The sequence below is a fragment of the Zootoca vivipara genome, chromosome 1 (genome assembly GCF_963506605.1).
Source record: "Zootoca vivipara chromosome 1, rZooViv1.1, whole genome shotgun sequence".
Classification (NCBI taxonomy): Eukaryota; Metazoa; Chordata; class Lepidosauria; order Squamata; family Lacertidae; genus Zootoca; species Zootoca vivipara.
Genome location: NC_083276.1, coordinates 92,885,365 through 92,906,885, shown reverse-complemented (window position 1 = coordinate 92,906,885; position 21,521 = coordinate 92,885,365). Strand labels below are relative to the sequence as shown.

Below are 21,521 nucleotides of genomic sequence, written 5' to 3'. Positions count from 1 at the left end.
CGCTTTCAGTGTTGACGTTATCAGATGTTGGTTTTGCAAGGAATGGGATCTGTTTCCTGCTTATACAGTCTAAAAACAGAGATGGCCCAACCACAGCTTTGCCTGCAAAGTTTGCCTGCAAGAGGAAATACAGAAATGTTTTAATCATTTTTATAAGAACCTATATGAGGAAAAGAAATTAGATAAGGGGAAATTAGAGGAATATTTTTCAAAAAGGAGGAAAGATAAAATATTAGAAGAGGAGAGAGAAATGTTAAATAAATCAGTGTCAAAACAAGAGATATATGAAGCCATAAATAAATTAAAATTGGGGAAGTCACCCGGAACGGATGGCTTGTCGAGCAGACATTATAAAGTATTTAGAGAAGAATTAGGAGAAATCTTACAAAAAGTGATGAATGATATCTTAGAGAAGGGAACCATACCCAAGACATGGGAAGAAGGTTATATAGTATTAATACCGAAGGGAGAGCAAGAGGAAAGACAGGTAGGGGACTTTAGGCCAATTTCGTTACTTAATGTTGATTATAAAATATTTACGGACATCTTAGCGGCTAGATTGAAAAAAATATTAATTAGGATTATAGGGCAAGACCAACAAGGATTTTTACCGGGAAGAAAATTGGCAAAAAATGTGAGAGTGGTACTGGATCTATTGGAATATTTGGATTGGTCTCCGGGGAAGAGGGCAGCCTTTGTCTTTTTAGATATAGAAAAAGCCTTTGACTCTCTATCTTGGAAATTTATGAAAAGATCATTAAAAGAAATTGGAATAGATGATAAATTTATGAGAGGAATTAATTCAATATATAATAATCAAACGGCTAAGTTAATATTGAATGGAGAGGTATTAGAGGATTTCGCAATAAAGAGGGGAACAAGACAGGGCTGCCCTCTATCCCCGTTGTTATTTATAATATCAATAGAATTTTTAATAGTGGATATTAAGAAGGAGGAGGAAATTGAAGGAATCAGAGTGAAAGATAAAAATTTGAAGATAAAAGCTTTTGCGGACGATATGATTGTAATGTTAGAAGAACCAGAGATTTCAATCAAAAAATTAGAGGAGATATTAAATTCTTTTGAAGAAATATCAGGATTAAAAATTAATGAAAAAAAGACAAAAATGATGTTGAAAAATGTGGGAAAATTGGACAAAAGCAAATTGCAACAAATTTCAAATTGGGAAATTGTGAACAAATTTAAATATTTGGGTATCATAATTAGTATTAATAATATAGATTTATATGAAAATAATTATGGAAAATTATGGAGGGAAATAAAGAAAGATATGGAGAGATGGAGGGGCTTAAATCTCTCTCTCTCAGGTAGGATAGCAACAATAAAGATGGCAATTTTACCAAAAATTTTATTTTTATTTCAAATGTTGCCTATATTGGGGGAGAGAAAGATTTTTGAAGAATGGAGGAGAGATTTAAGTAAATTTATATGGTTGGACAAGAAACCAAGGATCCAGTACAGATTACTTACGGATGTTAAAAGTAGAGGGGGGTGGGGGGTACCAGATTTGAGACTCTATTATGCATCATCGTGTATGTGCTGGCTTAAAGATTGGTTAATATTAGAAGATGAAGAGTTACTAGAGGTGGAAGGATTTAGAAATGTTGGGGGATGGCATACATATTTATTAGAAATAGAGAAAGGGAAAAATAAACAATTTAGTAATCATGTGATCAAAAAATCAATATTTAAGATTTGGAAAGAATTTAAAAATCTAATGGAACCGAAGATACCATGGTGGGCCTCGCCCTTCGAGATGACAGCCCTAGGGAGAAGGTGGAAAAAAGGAAGATGGTTGACGTACCAAGAGGTTTTGGTGAGTGAAGAGGGACAATGGAAACTAAAACCATATGAAGAGATCAAGCAGTACTGCAACAGTTGGTTGCAGTACGTACAGATTCAAAGCCTTTTTCAGGAACATAAAAAAATAGGATTTACTATTGGAAAGTCAAAATTACAAGAATTATTAATAGAAAATAAGGAAAAGCCATTATCAAAAATATATAAATTCTTGTTAGAATGGGAATTAAAAGATGAAGTAGTTAAGGAGGTAATGATAAAGTGGGCACAAGATTTAGGGAGGCCGATCTATGCAGCACAATGGGAGAGTATATGGAAGGTTTCAATGCGATTCACGGCTAGTATGAATATAAAAGAAAATATCTTAAAACTCATTTATAGATGGCATTTGACTCCCAGTAAATTGGCCAAAATATATAGGAATGATTTAGATAATTGTTGGAAATGCGGCGAGAAAGGAGGAAATTTTTTTCATTGTTGGTGGGCCTGTGGAAAAATATATAAATGGTGGGACGAAATCTATGAAGAAATGAAAAAAATGTTGAGGTTGACTTTTAGAAAAAAACCAGAGTATTTATTATTGAGCATTATCCCAGAAAATATTCCTGAGAACAAAAGAAATATTTTTTTGTATGCGAGCGTGGCAGCGAGACTAGTGATAGCTAGGAAATGGAGGAAGGAAGATCTACCCACAATCCAAGAATGGCAATTAAAACTGATTGAATTTATGAATCTAGAAAGAATGACGGCAGCAATTCGGAATACTTCTAAGCAGAAATCTAAATTGGAATGGGGAGTGGTAGAGGAATATTTTAAAAGAAATGGTGTTAAAACAGAGTTGATGACCTGTTTAAATTAGATAGTCATGAGGAAAATTAGAATCTGGAAAATGTTAGTGTGATAAAACAAAATTAATCGAAATTGAGATAGACATGATAAATGAAGGAACGCAATTTTTAAAATATATTTAGAAGACAAGCGGTGGGAAATGACTCGGAAGGTAACTCTTTTATCCTTTTTCTTTATTTTTTTCTTTTTTCTTTTTCTGTTTGTTTTTCTTTGATTGGGAATAAGTGTATGATTGTATGATTGTGTATGATTTTATGATTTTAACTTGTTATGCTTTTTGAAACTTAATAAAGATGAATTTTAAAACTTAAAAAAAAAAATAATAATAATGGCTTGAACATATGCATATGGAGTCAAACAATCACTCCATCATGGGCCGCCAGTATGCTGCCCTTCCAATGTTATTGGACTGCAACTCCCATCTTCCCTGGCCATCAGCTGCGCTGGCTAAGGCCCATCTAACAACTTCTAGAGGGCACCTTGTTGGCTACTACTGGTCTACTTTAATGGTCAGTAATAATAATTAATTAATTAATTATACCCCGCCCATCTGGCTGGGTTTCCCAAGCCATTCTGGGCGGCTTCCAACCGAATATTAAAAACAGTACAGCATCAAACATTTAAAACTTCCCTAAACAGGGCCGCCTTCAGTTGCCTTGACATCTGCTGGGCAGGCGTTCCACAGGGCGGGTGCCACTACCAAGAAGGCCCTCTGCCTGGTTCCCTGTAACCTCACTTCTTGCAATGAGGGAACCGCCAGAAGGCCCTCGGTGCTGGATCTCAGTGTCCGGGCTGAATGGTGGGGGTGGAGACACTCCTTCAGGTATACTGGGCTGAGGTTCTTTAGGGCTTTAAAGGTCAGCACCAACACTTTGAATTGTGCTCGGAAACGTACTGGGAGCCAGTGTAGATCTCTCAGGACCGGTTTTATGTGGTCCCGGTGGCCACTCCCAGTCACTAGTCTAGCTGCCGCATTCTGGATTAATTGCAGTTTCCGGGTCACCTTCAAAGGTAGCCCCACGTAGAGCACATTGTAGTAGTCCAAGCGGGAGATAACCAGAGCATGCACCACTCTGGCGAGACAGTCTGCAGGCAGGTAGGGTCTCAGCCTGCATACCAGATGGAGCTGGTAGACAGCCGCTCTGGACACAGAATTGACCTGCGCCTCCATGGACAGCTGTGAGTCCAAAATGACTCCCAGGCTGCGCACCTGGTCCTTCAGGAGCACAGTTACCCCATTCAAGACCAGGGAGTCCTCCACACCTCCCCGCCTCCTGTCCCCCCAAAACAGTTCTTCTGTCTTGTCAGGATTCAACTTCAATCCGTTAGCCGTCACTTTAACTGATCTACTTTGACAGTCAACAAGACCTTAGGCAGCACTCCTTTCCTGCCTTGCAACATAGGCTACTTTCACACTGAGGATTTACTGTGGAAGATTTACACTGCATTCTCTCTTTTTTTTTCTGGGGAATCTATAATGTTGTGAACAAAACATTCTCCTCTATGTTCTGTCCAGCTTCCCTTTCCCCACCCTTCAGAGCTCAGAAAGTCAAGCTTTTTAAAATTCAGTTGACTAGCCGCACCATTTCCCCAGGTGTAAATGGCCAACTGTGTTACTACAGGGGTACCTTGGTGTTCTCTAAATTCAAGAGAATCCATTCGACTCCCAAAATGATTTGAAAACCAAGGTGTGGCTTCTGATTGGCTGCAGGAGCTTCCTGCATTCAATCAGAAGATGTGGAAGTTGCGTTGGACACCTGGCTTCCAAAAAACGTTCACAAACAGGAACACTTCTGGGTTTGTGGCATTCAGGAGCCAATTTGTTTGAGAGCCAAGCCGTTCAACTACCAAGGTATCACTGTAATCCACCAGGTTAGATTGTTCAGTCTAGCCATTTTCTATATTGTGCTTGAGTCATTTTTTCCTCCTCTCTAGGAATTGACTCAATCACTTCAACCCAAATAACATTGCCTTTATATCAGTCTTCTCCTCCCCCCTTTCACCCCAATTGCAGCAGGGGCAAGAATGATTGGGAATGAAGGTGGGGGAGAAAGGATTTAACACATGCACCCCAACGGCAGAGGTGGATTTAGGGGAGCACAATCAGTTTGCCTACACTGGGAGCTGCACCGCAAGGGCAACACAGGGGGCATCACAACAATGACAAACAACAGAAGGTGAGAGGTGGGTGTGCCATTGAAATTTTAAAGCCCAAAATCTGCCACTGCCAACAGTCTCAATAAAAATAATCTCTAAAATGGGGAAAGGTGGACTTAAACCAGGAAGAATACTCACCATTGGTGTGCTTTTCAAAAATGAGTTTGTCATTGCATTCCTGTTCATTCACACAGCCACAGATGTAAAATAGCCCCTCCTCATTGTGCTGACGGACCATAACACACTGGGATGTGTTATACTTGGGAACCATGACATTTTCCACGGGAAGCTGCGGATTGTGACAAAGAGTACTCACTCTAATGCTCTCGTTGTCTTGTTTCCTGAAATGCATAATTAATCGGGGGGAAATTATCACTGTGAAGGTAGAATAATGTAAGCCAACATTTATGTACTTGTTCACAAACAAATAATAAATCAGTCCTGAACATAGTTTCAAGTTACAAGAAAGGAGATTCCAACTATACAGAAAAAAACTTTCTGACAGTAAGGTAAAGGTAAAAAGGTAGAGGATCCCTGGATGGTTAAGTCCAGTCCAAGGCGACTTTGGGGTGTGGCGCGCATCTCGCTTCAGGCCAAGGGAACTGGTGTTTGCCCGCAGACAGCTTTCTGGGTCATGTGGCCAGCATGACTAAAACACTTCTGGCGCAACAGGACACTGACAGAAACCAGAGCGCACGGAAATGCCGTTTACCTTCCCGCCACAGCGGTACCTATTTATTTACTTGCACTGGCGGGCTTTCGAACTGCTAGGATGGCAGGAGCTGGGACAGAGCAATGGGAGCTCACCCCGTCGCAGGGATTTGAAACTGCGAACCTTCTGATCGGCAAGCCCAAGAGGCTCAGTTGTTTAGTCCACAGCGCCACCCGCATCCCTTTCTGACAGTAAGAGCTGTTCGATGGTGGAACAGTCTCCCTTGGGAGGCTGTGGACTCTCCTTCCTTGCAGGTTTTTAAGAGGAGGTTGGATGGCCACCTGCCATGGATGCTTTAGCTGATATTCCTGTATTGCAGGGGGTTGGACTAGATGACCCTTGGATAACTTCCAACTCTATTATTCTATAGATATACCTTGACACAGTAGCCTAAGTAGTGCTTTGTACAAGGGGTAGAATTCACCATTGCCTGTTACAAATGTTCTGCGGCTTGCCAGATGGAATGATTCCTTCCTTCCTCGCCCCACATATTGTTTTGGGGGTTCTTCTGACCATTTTTTGGGGGGAGGGGAGTCTTGTTGGGCTTGTCCACACTGGAGCAAAACATAGATTTGCACCTGCCTGCCTCCCCATTGATGTGGTGGTGTCCACATGACAGCCTCCTCATCATAGTGTTGTCTTGAACCTGGAAAGATAAGGTTTTTCCATCCTTGGAAAGTCCAAAATAGACAGGATCAAAAAACCCACATTTAAAGGGGGGGTACAGGACAACACCTTCATTCCTATCAGATGAACTCCCATATAAATTAAAAATGTCAATTGCTTGTCCCCAGCTGTGACTTTGTACTTATTAGAATCCTCAAGATATAATGTGCAGCAGTTGGAAAATGTAACTGCTAGGTGTGGATCTTTCCGTAACTATGTTCTTGCACTTTATTTTACACTTAATATGTAAAGGTTTTTATTAACAGAGGTGCCAGAGGTGCCAGAGTTCTGGTGAGTTACGGCTTAAAAAAAGCCCTGCTAATAATGTATATATTTCCTTTTAAAGGTAAAGGTAAAGGGACCCCTGACCATTAGGTCCAGTCGTGACCGACTCTGGGATTGCGGTGCTCATCTCGCGTTATTGGCCGAGGGAGCCGGCGTATAGCTTCCAGGTCATGTGGCCAGCATGACAAAGCCGCTTCTGGCAAACCAGAGCAGCACATGGAAATGCCGTTTACCTTCCTGCTGTAGCGGTTCCTATTTATCCACTTGCATTTTGACGTGCTTTCGAACTGCTAGGTTGGCAGGAGCTGGGACCAAGCAACGGGAGCTCACCCCGTCACAGGGATTCGAACCGCCAACCTTCTGATCGGCAAGCCCTAGGCTCAGTGGTTCAACCACAGCGCCACCTGGGTCCCTCATATATTTCCTTTTACCCATATTCTAATATGATCTGTGCATTTGATTTCACTGACAGTTTGTTTCATCGCCTATTAGGGATGTGCTTAATGCGGGTTGGTGGCTCTTCGCCTGCTTACCATATAGACACACAGATTTCCTCTGACTTTTCACAATAGGAGCTCAGATCACAGTTGCTGTAGCACTCCTGATCTTTACAGACTGGGTACGTGTTATTACACCACTTACATAAATTGCTCTTCACATTCCGCCCTCCTTGGCCATCATGTGCTGTGAGTAAAAAGAAATCAAACAAAAGGAGCATCTTTAGTTGTTTGAATGAACAATTTTGTATATATGTCTCATCTGCTAATTCTGAGTTCACACATGGGTCATTCATTGACATACAGTACTATGAGATGGTCATCCATGGGGAGAGAATGCACAGGTTTCACATATTGCAAGCACCATGTGAACATGTGTTTGGTGGAATCTAGACACACATAAAAAAATGTTGTGGAAATACTTTTATATTGAATTTGCCATAGCTGTCACATTTGTATAATACACTTTAAAGGTAAAGGTAAAGGGGCTCCTGACCATCAGGTCCAGTCATGTCCGACTCTGGGGATGCGGTGCTCATCTTGCTCTATAGGCCGAGGGAGCCGGCGTTTGTCCACAGACAGCTTCCGTGTCATGTGGCCAGCATGACAAAGCCGCTCCTGGCGAACCAGAGCAGCACACGGAAACGCCGTTTACCTTCCCGCCGGAGCGGTCCCTATTGATCTACTTGCACTTTGATGTGCTTTCGAACTGCTAGGTGGGCAGGAGCTGGGACCAAGCAACGGGAGCTTACCCCGATGCAGGGATTCGAACCGCCGACCTTCTGATCAGCGAGCCCTAGACTCTGTGGTTTAACCCACAGCGCCACCTGGGTCCCTATAATGCACTTTACAACACACTTAAAATGTTTTATTTGCAGCTGTATAGCTGAGTCCTTTATGTGTGTGTGTGTGTGTGTGTGTGTGTGTGTGTGTGTGTGTGTGTGCGTGTGCACGCTTTATGGATAAGGGGATTCTCTTTATGTAGCAAACGCTGACCATACTCTGTTTCCCTTTAGGCCTCATTAAAAGTGCACTCATTAATTCTGTGCCTTGCATTCACACATCCACACACTGTCACACCAACATGCAAAACAACTTTCACTAACATGCACGGTCACAAACTTTCTGGGTGTTTCTGCATACGTTTATGTTAATGCATAGGCATATGCTTATAGCAAACTTCATCTTCTCTCAAGGTTGCACTTCTGTTATGGGGATATTGTATCCACTGAGCACTCAAAAGGCAATTTACTTCAATGGGTTTTGCTGTAAGTCCCCCCCTTTTTTTGGTGAATAGGACTATCACCATGAGTTGTTTTAAGGCAATATGTGCCAGAGTCTTGACAGAGGAGGCTGTTAATAGTCCTGGCTATTCAGGTGATGTGTTTCCATAGAAACTAATTATTAGACAATCCTCCTTACGTCTTATGAATCGGGCAAGAGCAAACCTCCTCCCCCTTGATGATGTAATCTAGATGTCTTGTGTGTGAAGAGAAATGATAGGAAATGCAGTTTGAATCAGAGTATTAGGAGAAATTAAGCCGCTGGTGATCTGGTGATCTGATGTAGACTTGGCTGTCTTTTGAAGTATTTAAGCTGTGATCAACCTTCATTTTTGTAAATGAACTCACATATCACAAAATGCCATAAGCATGCCACAGACCTCCTTCCAAAGGAAGCAGAACCCAGTAAGTTCTGTACACTCAAAATGTTGTACACTTGAAATGGGCTGAGCATAACAATCTTGTACGTGTGGTGCTGTGGTCTGGGGATGGCCCATGTGTGATGCTCTCAGAACCACTCTGACACTACCTTTTCACATGAACAAGACTAGGAGGGGGTATCAAGCAAGGGCTAAAATGTGATTGGGACACATTTTGGCTGATCACACAGAAAACGCCTTCTCTCCCACAAACATTTGTGTTGACCTATCTGGCACAGTTCTGACAGATAGAGACGATCAAAAGTAGCAGAATAGCAAATTAAGGCAACATGCTTGATTCAAAGATCAGGACAGGACAGAGCAAGGGCCTGCCTCTCAAGTCAGTTTCAGTGAGGGTCAAGGAAAACACTATTAAACTTAATCTCATCCACAGGTGAAATCCTGTGACCATCAGGGTTCCTAACCCTTGCTACTAGAAGCTTGCAAAGCTCCACAATGATTTGGAATGAGGCAGAGCACTTTCGTTAGATTCACTACTCAGCAAATTTGTTGTAGCTGAGAGTCAGTGGGTGCTGTTTCAGAAGCTGAAAAGCAGACCTAGATATCTGGTTCCGATTATCATGATGTTCTTCCAAAGAATATTTTATACCAATATTCAGATTTGACCCTTTATTGTTCTCTAGTTTCTGGCAACCAGCAATAAATCTCCCATCCCATTTCCTGATGCATAAAATGAAATTTTGCATTACAAAAGAGACAGTAATCCTATGATTGGTGTGTGTGTGTGTGTGTGAGAGAGAGAGAGAGAGAGAGAGACAGACAGACAGACAGACAGACAGACAGACAGACAGACAGACAACGTTTACTAGTACAATCATTATTGGCTACCACCAAACCCTTATGTCTCTAATTTATTCTTGGAGACCTCATCATATTTAATTAGTTTATAGTTCGTTCCAAGTTTTGCTCTCCCAAACTTTTTTTTTTAAAAAAAGGTTTTATTTTGATGCTTTGCATTTGCCTCTGCAACATCTGGAAAGCTTTTTGTAGAAGCTTATTGTTACTTTACTGCCTGTGCAGCTTTATTAAATTATCTGAGTATTAACATTGAAAGCATTCATCTGGGTTTAATTAGGGGTAAGATGAGTGATGTGGCAGTTAAACTACAAGCTAATGGTTCAAGGACACAAAGTTCTAATAGTAGTTTTAGCAAGTTTCTTGCCCTGATTTCCACTAATTAAGAAGCTGGGCTCCTATGCAAAAGCTTGCCTTCCAAAACAGATGGGGAGAAATCACATGATGAACCAAGCTTGCAATAACCTCTCACTGAAAATTTTCGTAACTTGGTGGCAGTGTTTTATTTGGATTCAGAAGTGGTCTATAACAGTGGTGGCTGGTGCCCATTGAGACTGGTGGGGCAGAAGTTGGGGAGCCCAATAGTAGGTAGAGCCAGAGTCAATTACATGTATGTACAGTATTGTTTTGTTGTTGTTTAGTCGTTTAGTCATCTCCGACTCTTCGTGACCCCATGGACCAGAGCACACCAGGCACTCCTGTCTTCCACTGCCTCCCACAGTTCGGTCAAACTCATGTTCGTAGCTTCGAGAACACTGTCCAACCATCTCGTCCTCTGTCGTCCCCTTCTCCTAGTGCCCTCAATCTTTCCCAACATCAGGGTCTTTTCCAATGATTCTTCTCTTCTCATGAGGTGGCCAAAGTATCGGAGCCTCAGCTTCACGATCTGTCCTTCCAGTGAGCACTCGGGGCTGATTTCCTTCAGAATGGATAGGTTTGATCTTCTTGCAGTCCATGGGACTCTCAAGAGTCTCCTCCAGCACCATGATTCAAAAGCATCAATTCTTCAGCCTTCTTTATGGTCCAGCTCTCACTTCCATACATCACTACTGGGAAAACCATAGCCTTAACTATACGGACCTTTGTCAGCAAGGTGATGTCTCTGCTTTTTAAGATGCTGTCTAGGTTTGTCATTGCTTTTCTCCCAAGAAGCAGGCGTCTTTTAATTTTGTGACTGCTGTCACCATCTGCAGTGATCATGGAACCCAAGAAAGTAAAATCTCTCAGTATTGTTTAGCACTAGTCTTTATTCACATTCCAACATTGCGCATCTTCACACAGTGGTGCTGCCGGGGCAGGGCTTTGGGGCAGAGGTCCAGGGCCCCTCTCAGCAGAATGAGCAGGAAAGCTGCCCGAAATGCAGCAGGACTGGCTTGCCGTATTTTGAATTGCGTGAATATGGAGGGAGCCCCTGCAAGGCCATGGATTCCAGAGCCCAAAATTAAGACCTGCATCCACATGATCATCTGGAGGAATGTGACAGTGTCGCCTGGCACCGAGAAAGAAAATATAATCGACAGTAGGAGATAAAAGCAAGGGTGATCCATTCATTTATGCGATGAACGTCAGTTTTTCCATAGGGTGCCTCTTAATGCATATGTTGCCCCTACTTGTGTACTTGGCTGTCTTCAATTTATCTGACAGTTGTGTCTAATGACACATCGGCAAGGCATCTTTCCCTAAAAGAAATATGCTTCTGGGATTGCTAAGGCACCCGTGTTGTTGATTCTTCCATGTGTATCCAATAATTTTCAACCAGCACGCTGCTTCTTAGCGTTCCTGTTTGCTGCATCAGTTACTTTTAGTTCCTCAATGTAAAATGCTTCCTACTTGGAAGCACACACTGTACACCCTACTGATGAAGGGGTTGATAGGTCTATGCGAGCCAATGGCTCAAGAGGATGGGTTCTCATCAGCCTAATCTCAAAAGGGCCATTAGCAAGGGTTTCAAAATTTATCAGGGAGAGACTGTTTGTCACATGGCACTTTTTAACACTGAGGATATAATTGCATTTCCGATCACCTTTCACATAGCTTATATTAAGGGAGGAAATATTGGCTTGTTTTCAAATGATTTACCTGACTGGAACTACTGCACATGCAAGGGAATGAGATAGGAGACCCATGAGCTGGTCTAGAGGGCTGGGCCATTTTGGACTGTAGGATGAGAAAATAGATTATAAATATAATGCTCCCCCAAGAAAATAATTCAATGCAAGCAGGAAACTAGCAAACCAGGGAAGGGTTATAGACCAGTTATTTCCCTGTTCTACTAGCTTTATATTTTCAGGGAGTTTTTTTTATTTTACATAGGGAAACATAGCCACGGCAATCCGAATGGTTTCAAGTGGAACTTTCTCCAACTTTCTCGTGATTAAGAAGAATTGCATTTTAAAATGTCAAAGAATAGACTTACATAGTGCTTCGAAGATTAGCTATGGGCTGAAAAGAACTTGGCTCTTCATTCAGTTTCTTTTTGTGTTCATCATGAAATGTTAAGAAAACACCACTCCTGTTTACATCCAATTATTCAAATCCCCTTGATATGCCCAAAACGCTGAATATAACTGAACACAAATTATACTTAATTTGTATACATACACATTCACTAGTCTGTTTTCTTTTCCATAGCTCTCATTCTTTCAAAAAAATAAATATGCCTACAGTGCTGTCCAAGGCTGACCCAATACATTTTGATGCCTGAAGTGGAGCAGCAAATGGCACCAAGTCAAGTTATTTTATCACCTGAGACATAAATAAATCCCACAAGTGCCTCTCCCGCTTTTTGCCAGTAAAAACACAATAATAAGTTAAGTAACTAATAGTAGGCTGCCCTTTCATGACATCTAAGATATGCTACCTGGGCCAGGCCCCATCCATTATATGGGGAAGATAACAGATATAATAACATCATGAGGAGCCTACTCCCCATGTTCTTGCAGAAGTCCCTGCCCAGGAATTTATCATGGTGTGTTTCAGCCTCTTTTCTTGGTGGCTATTCTGGGTTCCTGGGAAAGTTCAATTATTTATCTCTTCAGGCCTGCTGGCGATTCCTTGCACCGCACACTAATCTTCACTGGCACACATTTTGAAATTACCGGTAAAGATACTGAAATGAAACAGTTCAAATTAATAACAGCCTTAATTGAAAGTCATTATAAGACTTATTTAAGGCCTGTGGAGAAGGGGTGACGTTCTTTTCAGACACAACTTGGTCAGCACAAATAACCACAGACACTGAACAGGAAACTTGCACAACCCAAGAGCCTTAATGAGAATTCATGTCAGGAGGGGGAAATGGCAACACAAGCAGCACTCAGAAAATCTATTTCAAAGACAAATATACATTGAAAATCCCCGCGGGGAATAATCCATTCCTTTGCCCCATTTTTGCTACCTCTGTGACTATATAATGGTGGTTAAAGCCTGTGCTGGTCATTAATCTGTATTAAATTATCTAAAACAATCCATAAGATTTGTTCTGCATAATGTTTAAGTCATTGTATCTACATAGTCATGTTAGTATAAATATGATTGGGTGGGGGTGTGGGGGTGAAGCACAGCAAACCTATAATAAACCAATTCCTATCTTTGAAGACAGTCCAGGTATCCCTGCAATATGCATATTGCATTGTATTCATTGGCAACAGACAGCACTAGTGTCTAATCCAATAAACTTCAATGCTATATCTGGTGCAAGCAATGGGGAGAAGGCAAAGGTGAATGTCAGTTTAGTGGGAATGGAACAGAGAACAATGGGAGCCCCTGCCTCTAAAGATGTGACTTTGCGGGGAGAAGGCAATGCAGGCAATACTGTACATTATTTGGTTTTGGCAGATACTCTGCTTGGTGCTGCTGTCTGATAGCAGCTGTCACACAGGCTCTCTTACTCATTGGTTGGTATACATTATAAAATTCTACACACCTCTGTGTCTCTGTCATCAAGCTGGTATGGAGAAAACATGATGGCCAATAAATTTTTGCTTGTGTGTGTACATGCAATGGGGATTCATGGTGAATCCTGCTACCCTGGTTACATATACCTGCATGTGTGTGTGTGTGATGGAAAAGCATTTCTTCTCTGTGCCTTTTTACTTGTTACTTTCACAATAAATCTTTTCCTTTTCCCAACTAATCAGACCTCGGGCCCTTGGAAATAAAGTCATGGAGGAGCTGCATGGCATTCTAAACTACAAAATACGTTGGACGAATATTCTCCATTTGCTCTGGGATTAGAAGATTAAGTAATAAACATTTACAGCTACAAAGCCAATTTTCTCCTCTTTAGGGTTTTCTTTCAAGTTTAATAAAAGAGATTGCTCTCATAAGCTGATTAACAATCAAGATTTTACTGAAGCACTTTGTAGAAAATTATTCAGATCAGTGAACAAAGAAAATCCTTCAATAAAAGGAGGAAGATGAGAAATTGCATACTGAATTGGTGAATCCAAGAGCGAGTAACACATGGCCTCTTCTAAAATCCATTGACACCAGCAACAAAAATTCCCACTGACTTTGGGGGCTCTGGCCGAAGCCTAGAAAATACTTCAAGAGTGGCAATATAATAATCTTTCTCTCTGATATGTTTGATATTTTTCTTTTATTGAATGAATGAATGAATGTAGGAACACTGGAAATGGCTTTCCCTCACTGACAACCTGGCGTGGTACAGTCCATTCTCTGTCATCAGCAGAATTCTACCATCTCACTTTGCTACATGTGTATACCAGGCAGATTGGCCTCGGAGCCAGGCAAACAGTTCTCACATTCATCCAGGTATTAAGAGTATAAGATCTAACTTGTATACCCATTTGTACTTGGGCACAGGCTTGATTTTCGCTGAGGTGGTAATGCCGGAATCTGGGCCTCACTATTTCAAACTGCAGTTTGGGTTAATATGGTGGAATCTTTGGGTTTTTCTTTTTGTCAATGTATGAGCTGCACTTCAGGTAACAGGACTCTTAGGATGGCATGTGAATTTAAAAATTATATCCCTCACATTTCATTTAAAAATAAGGAGGTCAGGAAGAAGGATAGGCTAGAATGGTTTCCCCTGACATCTAATTTTCTGTATGAAGGGAATTTCTTTTAAACACATAAGCTCCCACCTGCATTCTGAAGTGGTTCAGAACAAACAGATTTATTATCTCAGTGACAAATAGATCTCGAAACACAAGTATCATATTTTGTGTTAAGCCACTTCCTTAAATAGTGAGAGTTTCCAAGGATAGGGCTACACAGGGTTTGGTTTCCTTTGGCTGAGAGAACACACAAATCTTATGGTGTCTGTATTATGGGGAGGGAATTAGATATAGATCACCTGTGTGGGGTAATTAATAAATGAATCGGAAGGATTGCTGGATCCAAAAACATTCAAGAGCCCCCAGCAGATTATTAAAATCACAGGATTATGCAGCATGGTGAAGCATGGGAATAATAGGTTAATAGACTTTTAAAATACTGTATCCCGTTCTAGCCACTTACAGCATTTCCCCTCTCTACTCCTCTCGCAATGAACAGACTACACAGTTACTAAGTTTAAATGTTTTACTTACAGACTCCAAAGCTCAGATTAATGCCTTATTCCACGCAGCAGCAAGAAGAACACAAGTAGAAATCTTGGGTTTACAAAATACAGAAAAATATTTCTGAGAACACAGTGACGGTCTTTGCCTGAAGCAGTCCAGCCCAGGCATGTTGCCTGGTCAGCTTTGCATAGTGGAAGAGAATGAAGAAAGAATCTTCACTTCCTTCTTCACTGGAGGTGAGGGGGCATGAGCTAACTGAGTCTAAGAAAACAATTTATGTGGTCTTAACCCCCTCGTGCATTAACTAGCCCTGAGCTTAAGAGTTATATTTGACTGCAATTTCCCACATTTGTAATATTTGTTTTACTTACAGACACACAGGTATAGCACACTGGAAGTAAAGAAGCACCCCAACAGCAGGCAGCAAATCCGCTATCCCTACACCTGATTCTCAGAGAGACCCCATACATTACTAAGGTTCTTCAGTCATCTTGCCTATAAAAGGTTTATTGCTAATGGGAGTTGCAATTGTACAACACTTGATGGTCCACCAGTTCCTCATCCCTGCTGTAGCATTATAACCAATCCACATTGAAAATGTCCAGAAGGATGCAGGCAACTTTCCCTCTTGACTTAAGCCCCATAACTAAGGATAACTATTGCTCAAATACGCTCCTTCTATGGCAGATGAGGGTATGGGCTGATTGCCACTTGTATTCAGCAAGTCCGCAAAAATACAGCACAAGCAAAGAATCTGACATGGGATCCAAAATTCAGAATCCTAAATCTGCAATCTTAAGTTTGCTTGCCCAGGAGTAATTCCCATTGAACTCAGTGGGGCTTATTCTGAGTAGGCACACATAGGATTGCACAGGAAGCACCTCAAATTTCATGTGGCAATTCTGACCTTGAGACTCGCGTTTCCTATATTTTGCTTCCCCTGTAGGAATTGTAGACCCATCTAAGTGGATGGGAAGGAACTGGGAAGGGCAGTGTAAAGAAATCTGGTGTTGTCCTTGGAACAGTCAACATGGCAGAAATGTTATCTGTGTCACATTTGAGCAACGGGGGGGGGGGGGGTTGTGCTCTGTTTTAAGTGCAAATGGTTTTCTGGTGATTTAGATGAACTTCCTGGGGAGTGTTTGAAAATTTCTGGCAGGCGTTCTGTTTACCATCTGGCAGAAAGACTTTGATGAGCCAACAAAGAGATGTCAGAGCAAAGAAAATGCTATAACTCAGTGACAAACTTCTGTGGACCACTAAGCTAAGCATTTTCCAGCCTTTTTTTGTTATTTTATTGCAATGATGAATCTTGCAAGAGGCTATAAATCATGAGAAGCAAGAAGAAGGGTTTAAAATTTAATGCCACCCCTTTCTTAATCAGACAGTTCCAGTAACCATCTCCTTGCAGCTGATAAAGTTGCCAACTGTTACTATTTTTAAAGTCTTAGAAAACAGAAATGTGTTTTTTTTTAAAATGTTGCTTTATAATCATTTAGCGAGACTCATATTACTTGGTCCTCTATTTGCTACTCCATGCAAGTTACAGCAGCTGGGTTTGCAAAACTCATCTTAGCCAATAGCCCTCTATGCGTAACTATAATGTGAACAGCGCAATAAGCCTTCTTTATTTTATGATTATTAATTTAATTTATCTATATCCTCCCTTTCCCCCAGAACTGGAACAAGGTGGATCACAAATTCCCAAAAGCCTGCTGGAATAAAAAACTAAAATAAAATTCTAACCCGTATGCCAGTCCCTTAGACTTGGTAAGGATTTTAGTTTACTGTATACTGAATTGATACAGTATTGTGCTTGTGGTAGCAAATTCTCTGATTTATTGAACTGTGTGATGGCATGGAATGCTTATAAACATTCCAGCTGTTGAAGGAAAGCTGCTAAGATGCTTTTAGTCCAGATTTGCAAGGGTTTTAAAAGGTGGGCTGGGATTAAAACTCGCACAAACCCTGAAGGTAGGGTAAGGTAGATAGGCTCAATGGACAGAGGAGACAGAGAGATGAGGCAAGAAAGAATTAGTGAGAGGTGGCTGAGAGGGAATAAATAGACTTAAAGCAGCTTTTCCCAACCTTGAGTCCCTAGATGTTGCATTGCCACTGGCCAGGGATGGTGAGAGATGTCGTCCAAAATATCTCAAGGGCATACCAGGTAGTGAATGGTCGCTGCACTATGACTTGCTGCAAGCCTAAGGGGGCAATAAGGGCAAAGAAGCAGAGTGGGTGGGGAGCTGAGGGCAAAACTGGTATGTTGGTTATAACTAATGTGTCAATTTTTGGACTGCAAACTTTTCAATTCAAAGTAGATCTGCATAACATAGAAAGCTTCATTACACCTGTCAGGTTATTAGAACATCTAGCTCCTGGCACTGCCTACTGTGACTGGGGTGGAATCAACACACACATAAAAAAACACTGTGAAAATGTGTGTGTTTTTAAAAAAAAGTTTTGAAAAATATATTGAATTTACCATAGCTCACTTTCTCCATTTAGTGTCATATTTATATATTGAACCTCGCAACACACTTAAAATGTTTCATTTGCAGCTGCATAGCTGAGTCCTGGGTTTCAAGTAGAAATCAAGATCCTTTTTAACCGGACATTCCAGAAATGGAAGTTGGTACCTTCTGCATGCAACACATGTCCTGCCACTAAATTATAGTCTCCCTCAATCGGACTTCATTCGCCATCCTATTGCCACCACCCCATCCCTAAACTTCCTTAATCCTTTGGATACCTTATTTTATATGCAATAAAAGCAGGGTTGAGAAAGAACTCTGGAGTGCCATCTCCAATCTGTGTGTAGACCAGGCATCCCCAAACTTTGGGCCTCCAGATGTTTTGGACTACAATTCCCATCTTCCCCGACCACTGGTCCTGTTAGCTATGGATCATGGGAGTTGTAGGCCAAAACATCTGGAGGGCCGCAGTTTGGGGATGCCTGGTGTAGACAATACTGTGAGCCACTGCTCTGACAGAAACAATTTACAGTTGCCTAGTGACTAGAAACCAAGACACATGGTGATAGGCAAGAAAAGGAAAGATAGAGAATAAAGTACTTATTCACATAGCACATAGTTAAACTATCAGCAGGGGTGGCCAACTCCCAAGAGACTGCGATCTACTTGCAGAGTTAAAAACTGGCAGTGATCTACCCCCTTTTGGGGGGTTCAGGTCAAAGTTGTTGAGCTTCTTTTTATGGGCTGCAGGGCTAAAGTGTTTAGCTTTTTTTTAGGGGAGAGAAAGTTCTTGGGCTTCTTTGGGGGGGAGCCAGTGACCTACCAGTGACCTACCACAGACATCCAGTGATCTACTGGTAGATCACGATCTACCTGTTGGACGTGCCTGAATGATAACGTTCATTCCCACATTGAATGGCCACCAACTCAGACGGCTTTACATGAGGATTAGACAAATTCATGGGGGATAATGTAGCAATGGCTACTAGCTATGTTCTATCTCCACCGTCAAGAGGCACTATGCCTCTGTGTACCGGTTGCCGGGAATCACAAGGGGTTGGGGGAGAGCACTGTGGCAGTGGCACTCAGCTTCTGCTTGCAGGCTTCCCATGGGCATCTGGTTGTCCACCATGAGAACAGGACGCTGGACTAGATGGGCCTTTGGCCGGACCCAGCAGGGCTCTTCTTATGGTTCTATGCCACCCTTTTCTCCAAGGAGCTCAAGGTCATGTCCATGGTTCTCCCCCCTCTTCATTTAATACCCACAACCACCCTGTGAAGTAGGTTGGGCTGAGAGGCAGCGAGGGGCCTAGGGTCACCCAGTGAGCTTCATGGCCAAGTGGGGACTTGAAACTTTACCTCCCAGGTCCTAGTCCAACACTCTAACCACGGCACCACCCTCAGTTCAGTATGCCTACCATTCTCAAAGCCAGTGGTAAATTCTGGAGTACAGTCACACTTCATAACTCCCGCAGCCTTGCTTCTTCTAAGACTATTGAAGAAAAATTAACTTTTCACTAATGCAGACATTATGGCTTCAATATGAAGCCAGCTTTTGTTCTCACTCCCCTATGCTTCACTTAACAGTCAGCCTGATGAAGGTTATTCACTATTTTGCTACTTTCTCATTGGTCATAAGAAAGCAATGCTTAATGTTACCTCCTTCCTCTGTTTGGCTTATTTGGTGGGTTTCTTTCTGAGAAAAAAACACACTTATTTGGCATGCAGAGGACTGGCAAATAGCTTCCCAGGAGAAAACATCCTAGTCCCTGCTGCAAAATAAACTGACACTTCTTCCTTGCCTGTCTCTGCTTTGCCACATCACAGCTCAAACCCCTCCCCCTCGGGAGACACCTTTCATCTCCCCCAACTTCAAGTAATCCTTGCATTTCTATAGGAAGGACTAGGTCACTCTTTTTGATAACTATGTCCCTAGAGTAACAACAACAAAACAGAATGTGTGATGGAGGATGGCAAGCAACCCCCAAAAAACTATCTTCCTGTACATCTGGTGAGAATATCCTACAGAATTTTCCAGCAACCTTGGAAAGATGCCTATTTGCAAATTAAATACAGAAATTAAAAGTTCTGAAGGCTTTGTTGGTCTAACATGTGTGATTGCCTGTTCTATATGTCCAGTTTGAAGAAAGCCAAACTTATTACTTGCTGGCTAGATATACAGTCTTTCTTTCTGTCACGAAGGAGTTTGCCTGAATTAAAGGCACTTCAGGCATATCTGTACTTGCATTGTACCATAGCTTGCATTCTGGACTGAGACCTCAAAGTCATGCATTCTTAGCCCCACTAAACATTCCCCAGTTGCCTTGGGCAAATCAGTTCTCCATCTTAGAAATGAAAACCACAGTGCCTTATCTGACGGGCTGTTGTGGGTAGGAATAAGACACTGGTTATAAAATACTCCGGGAAGTGCTGTTGAAATGATTAAGAAGTATTTTCTCAGGGCATTGATACAAGGTATGAAATATTTGCAGAGAGGGTGTCTTTCATATAATATACCCATTGAACTCAGTGGAATTTACTTCTGAGTAGGCATCCATTGGATCAGGATGTTGAATAGGCCCTTCCATAGAAATCAAAGTGCTTCATTTTGGCTGTTTGGCACCCAGTATCTGAACTCAGAGGTCCTGATTCACAGTTTCTGATCCTCACTAGCTACACAAGATCTTCACCGATAGGACACTGTTACTATATACTATACACTATACTGTACACGGGAACAATTAAGAAATTTGTAAAGGTTGGGGGAGTGTTTTGCAACAGAACATGAAACATGGTATTCCTTCCTATTATATGTTACTTTGCTTTGCATTCTGCTTTCTGCATTTCTGCTTTAGCACCAAACTGGCAACAGAGGGAGTTTTGATCCAGGCACTCCCTTAAAGCAATCGGGAGTAAAGGAAACTCTTGTTGCTTCCAGTCCTCATTCTTTAGCATGCAGTTTGGAAGTGGGGTGCGGGTGGCAAGCAGGAGCTTGCCTGCCCCCCCCCCAAGAAAAAAAAAACAGGGACGAGCCATAACTCAGTTAAAAAGCAAAGGCTTTGCATGCAGAAAATTCTGTTCCTGGGTTCTCAAGTTATGAAGTGGTGCAGTTAGGTTACTGAAGATTTCTGATGTAATAACCTTATGGGGTCCTTTTCTTTAGATCAGGCACGTCCAACAGGTAGATTGTGATCTACCAGTAGATCACTGGATGTCTGTGGTAGATCACTGCTAGATCACTGGCACCCCTAAAAAAAGCTCACCCAAAATTTTCCTCCTCCCTAAAAAAAAGCTGAACTATGACCTGAAGCCCTAAACAAAAATGGGCCTCCCTCCCTCCTAAAAGAAGCTCAACAAGTTTGACCTTAACCCCCCCAAAACAGGGCTTCCCTTCCTTAAAAAAACTCAACAGCTTTGACCTGATCACCCCCAGTTTTAAACTCTGTGAGTAGATCAGAGTCTCTTGGGAGGTGGCCACCCCTGCTTTAGATGATACACTAATGTGAGTTATTTCACTTACTTCAAAGTCATCCAGCCTTGCTGCATTTGGCAGCCTTCCAGCTCATTCTAGACTTCTGCCCCAAAGTCATGCCCTTATGATACCACAGCTAATAACCCGCTTGGGGTGGTGGGGTTTGACAATCAAGCAGTACGTACATTTTATTAAACAAATAAGTCTAGGCAAGACCTCTACTTGAGAACTTGCAGAGCCATTGTCAAGTGAAGCGGATCAGTCTTTGCCAACTTGGTGCTCTCCAGATGTTTTGGACCCCAACTCCCACCTGACCAAAACACCTGGAAGGCCACCAGGGTGTCAAAGGCTGCAGTGGGCACTATTTGACCAGAGGCATTGATGCTCCGATTCTGCATCAGACAGCTTCATGGGTTTATAATTCTAGGAGCCTGCCCCTGTTCTTGTCGTCCTGTCCTGTGGAAGGGGGAGAAACAGAACCACGAAGAAGAGCTAAGGGTTGTGCAGGAACAAACATGACAATGCTGCCAAAATAGGTTACT

General features: G+C 42.0%; 1 protein-coding gene across 2 annotated transcripts in view; it reads right to left on the bottom strand.

Annotated features, from left to right (window-relative positions):
• The window catches only part of LOC118091951 (TGF-beta receptor type-2), a 36,799-nt gene that overhangs the window by 13,586 nt on the left and 1,692 nt on the right, over positions 1 to 21,521 (bottom strand). Inside the window, exons 2-3 of one of the 2 annotated variants that reach the window (XM_035129579.2) lie at positions 7,024 to 7,174; positions 4,966 to 5,168 (exon numbers count right to left, since the gene is read on the bottom strand). In XM_035129579.2, the coding sequence (XP_034985470.2) occupies positions 4,966 to 5,168; positions 7,024 to 7,174 (354 nt within the window). Of the gene's footprint in view, positions 1 to 4,965; positions 5,169 to 7,023; positions 7,175 to 21,521 lie in introns of those variants that run through there. The other variant, XM_035129588.2, reaches the window with a different exon arrangement.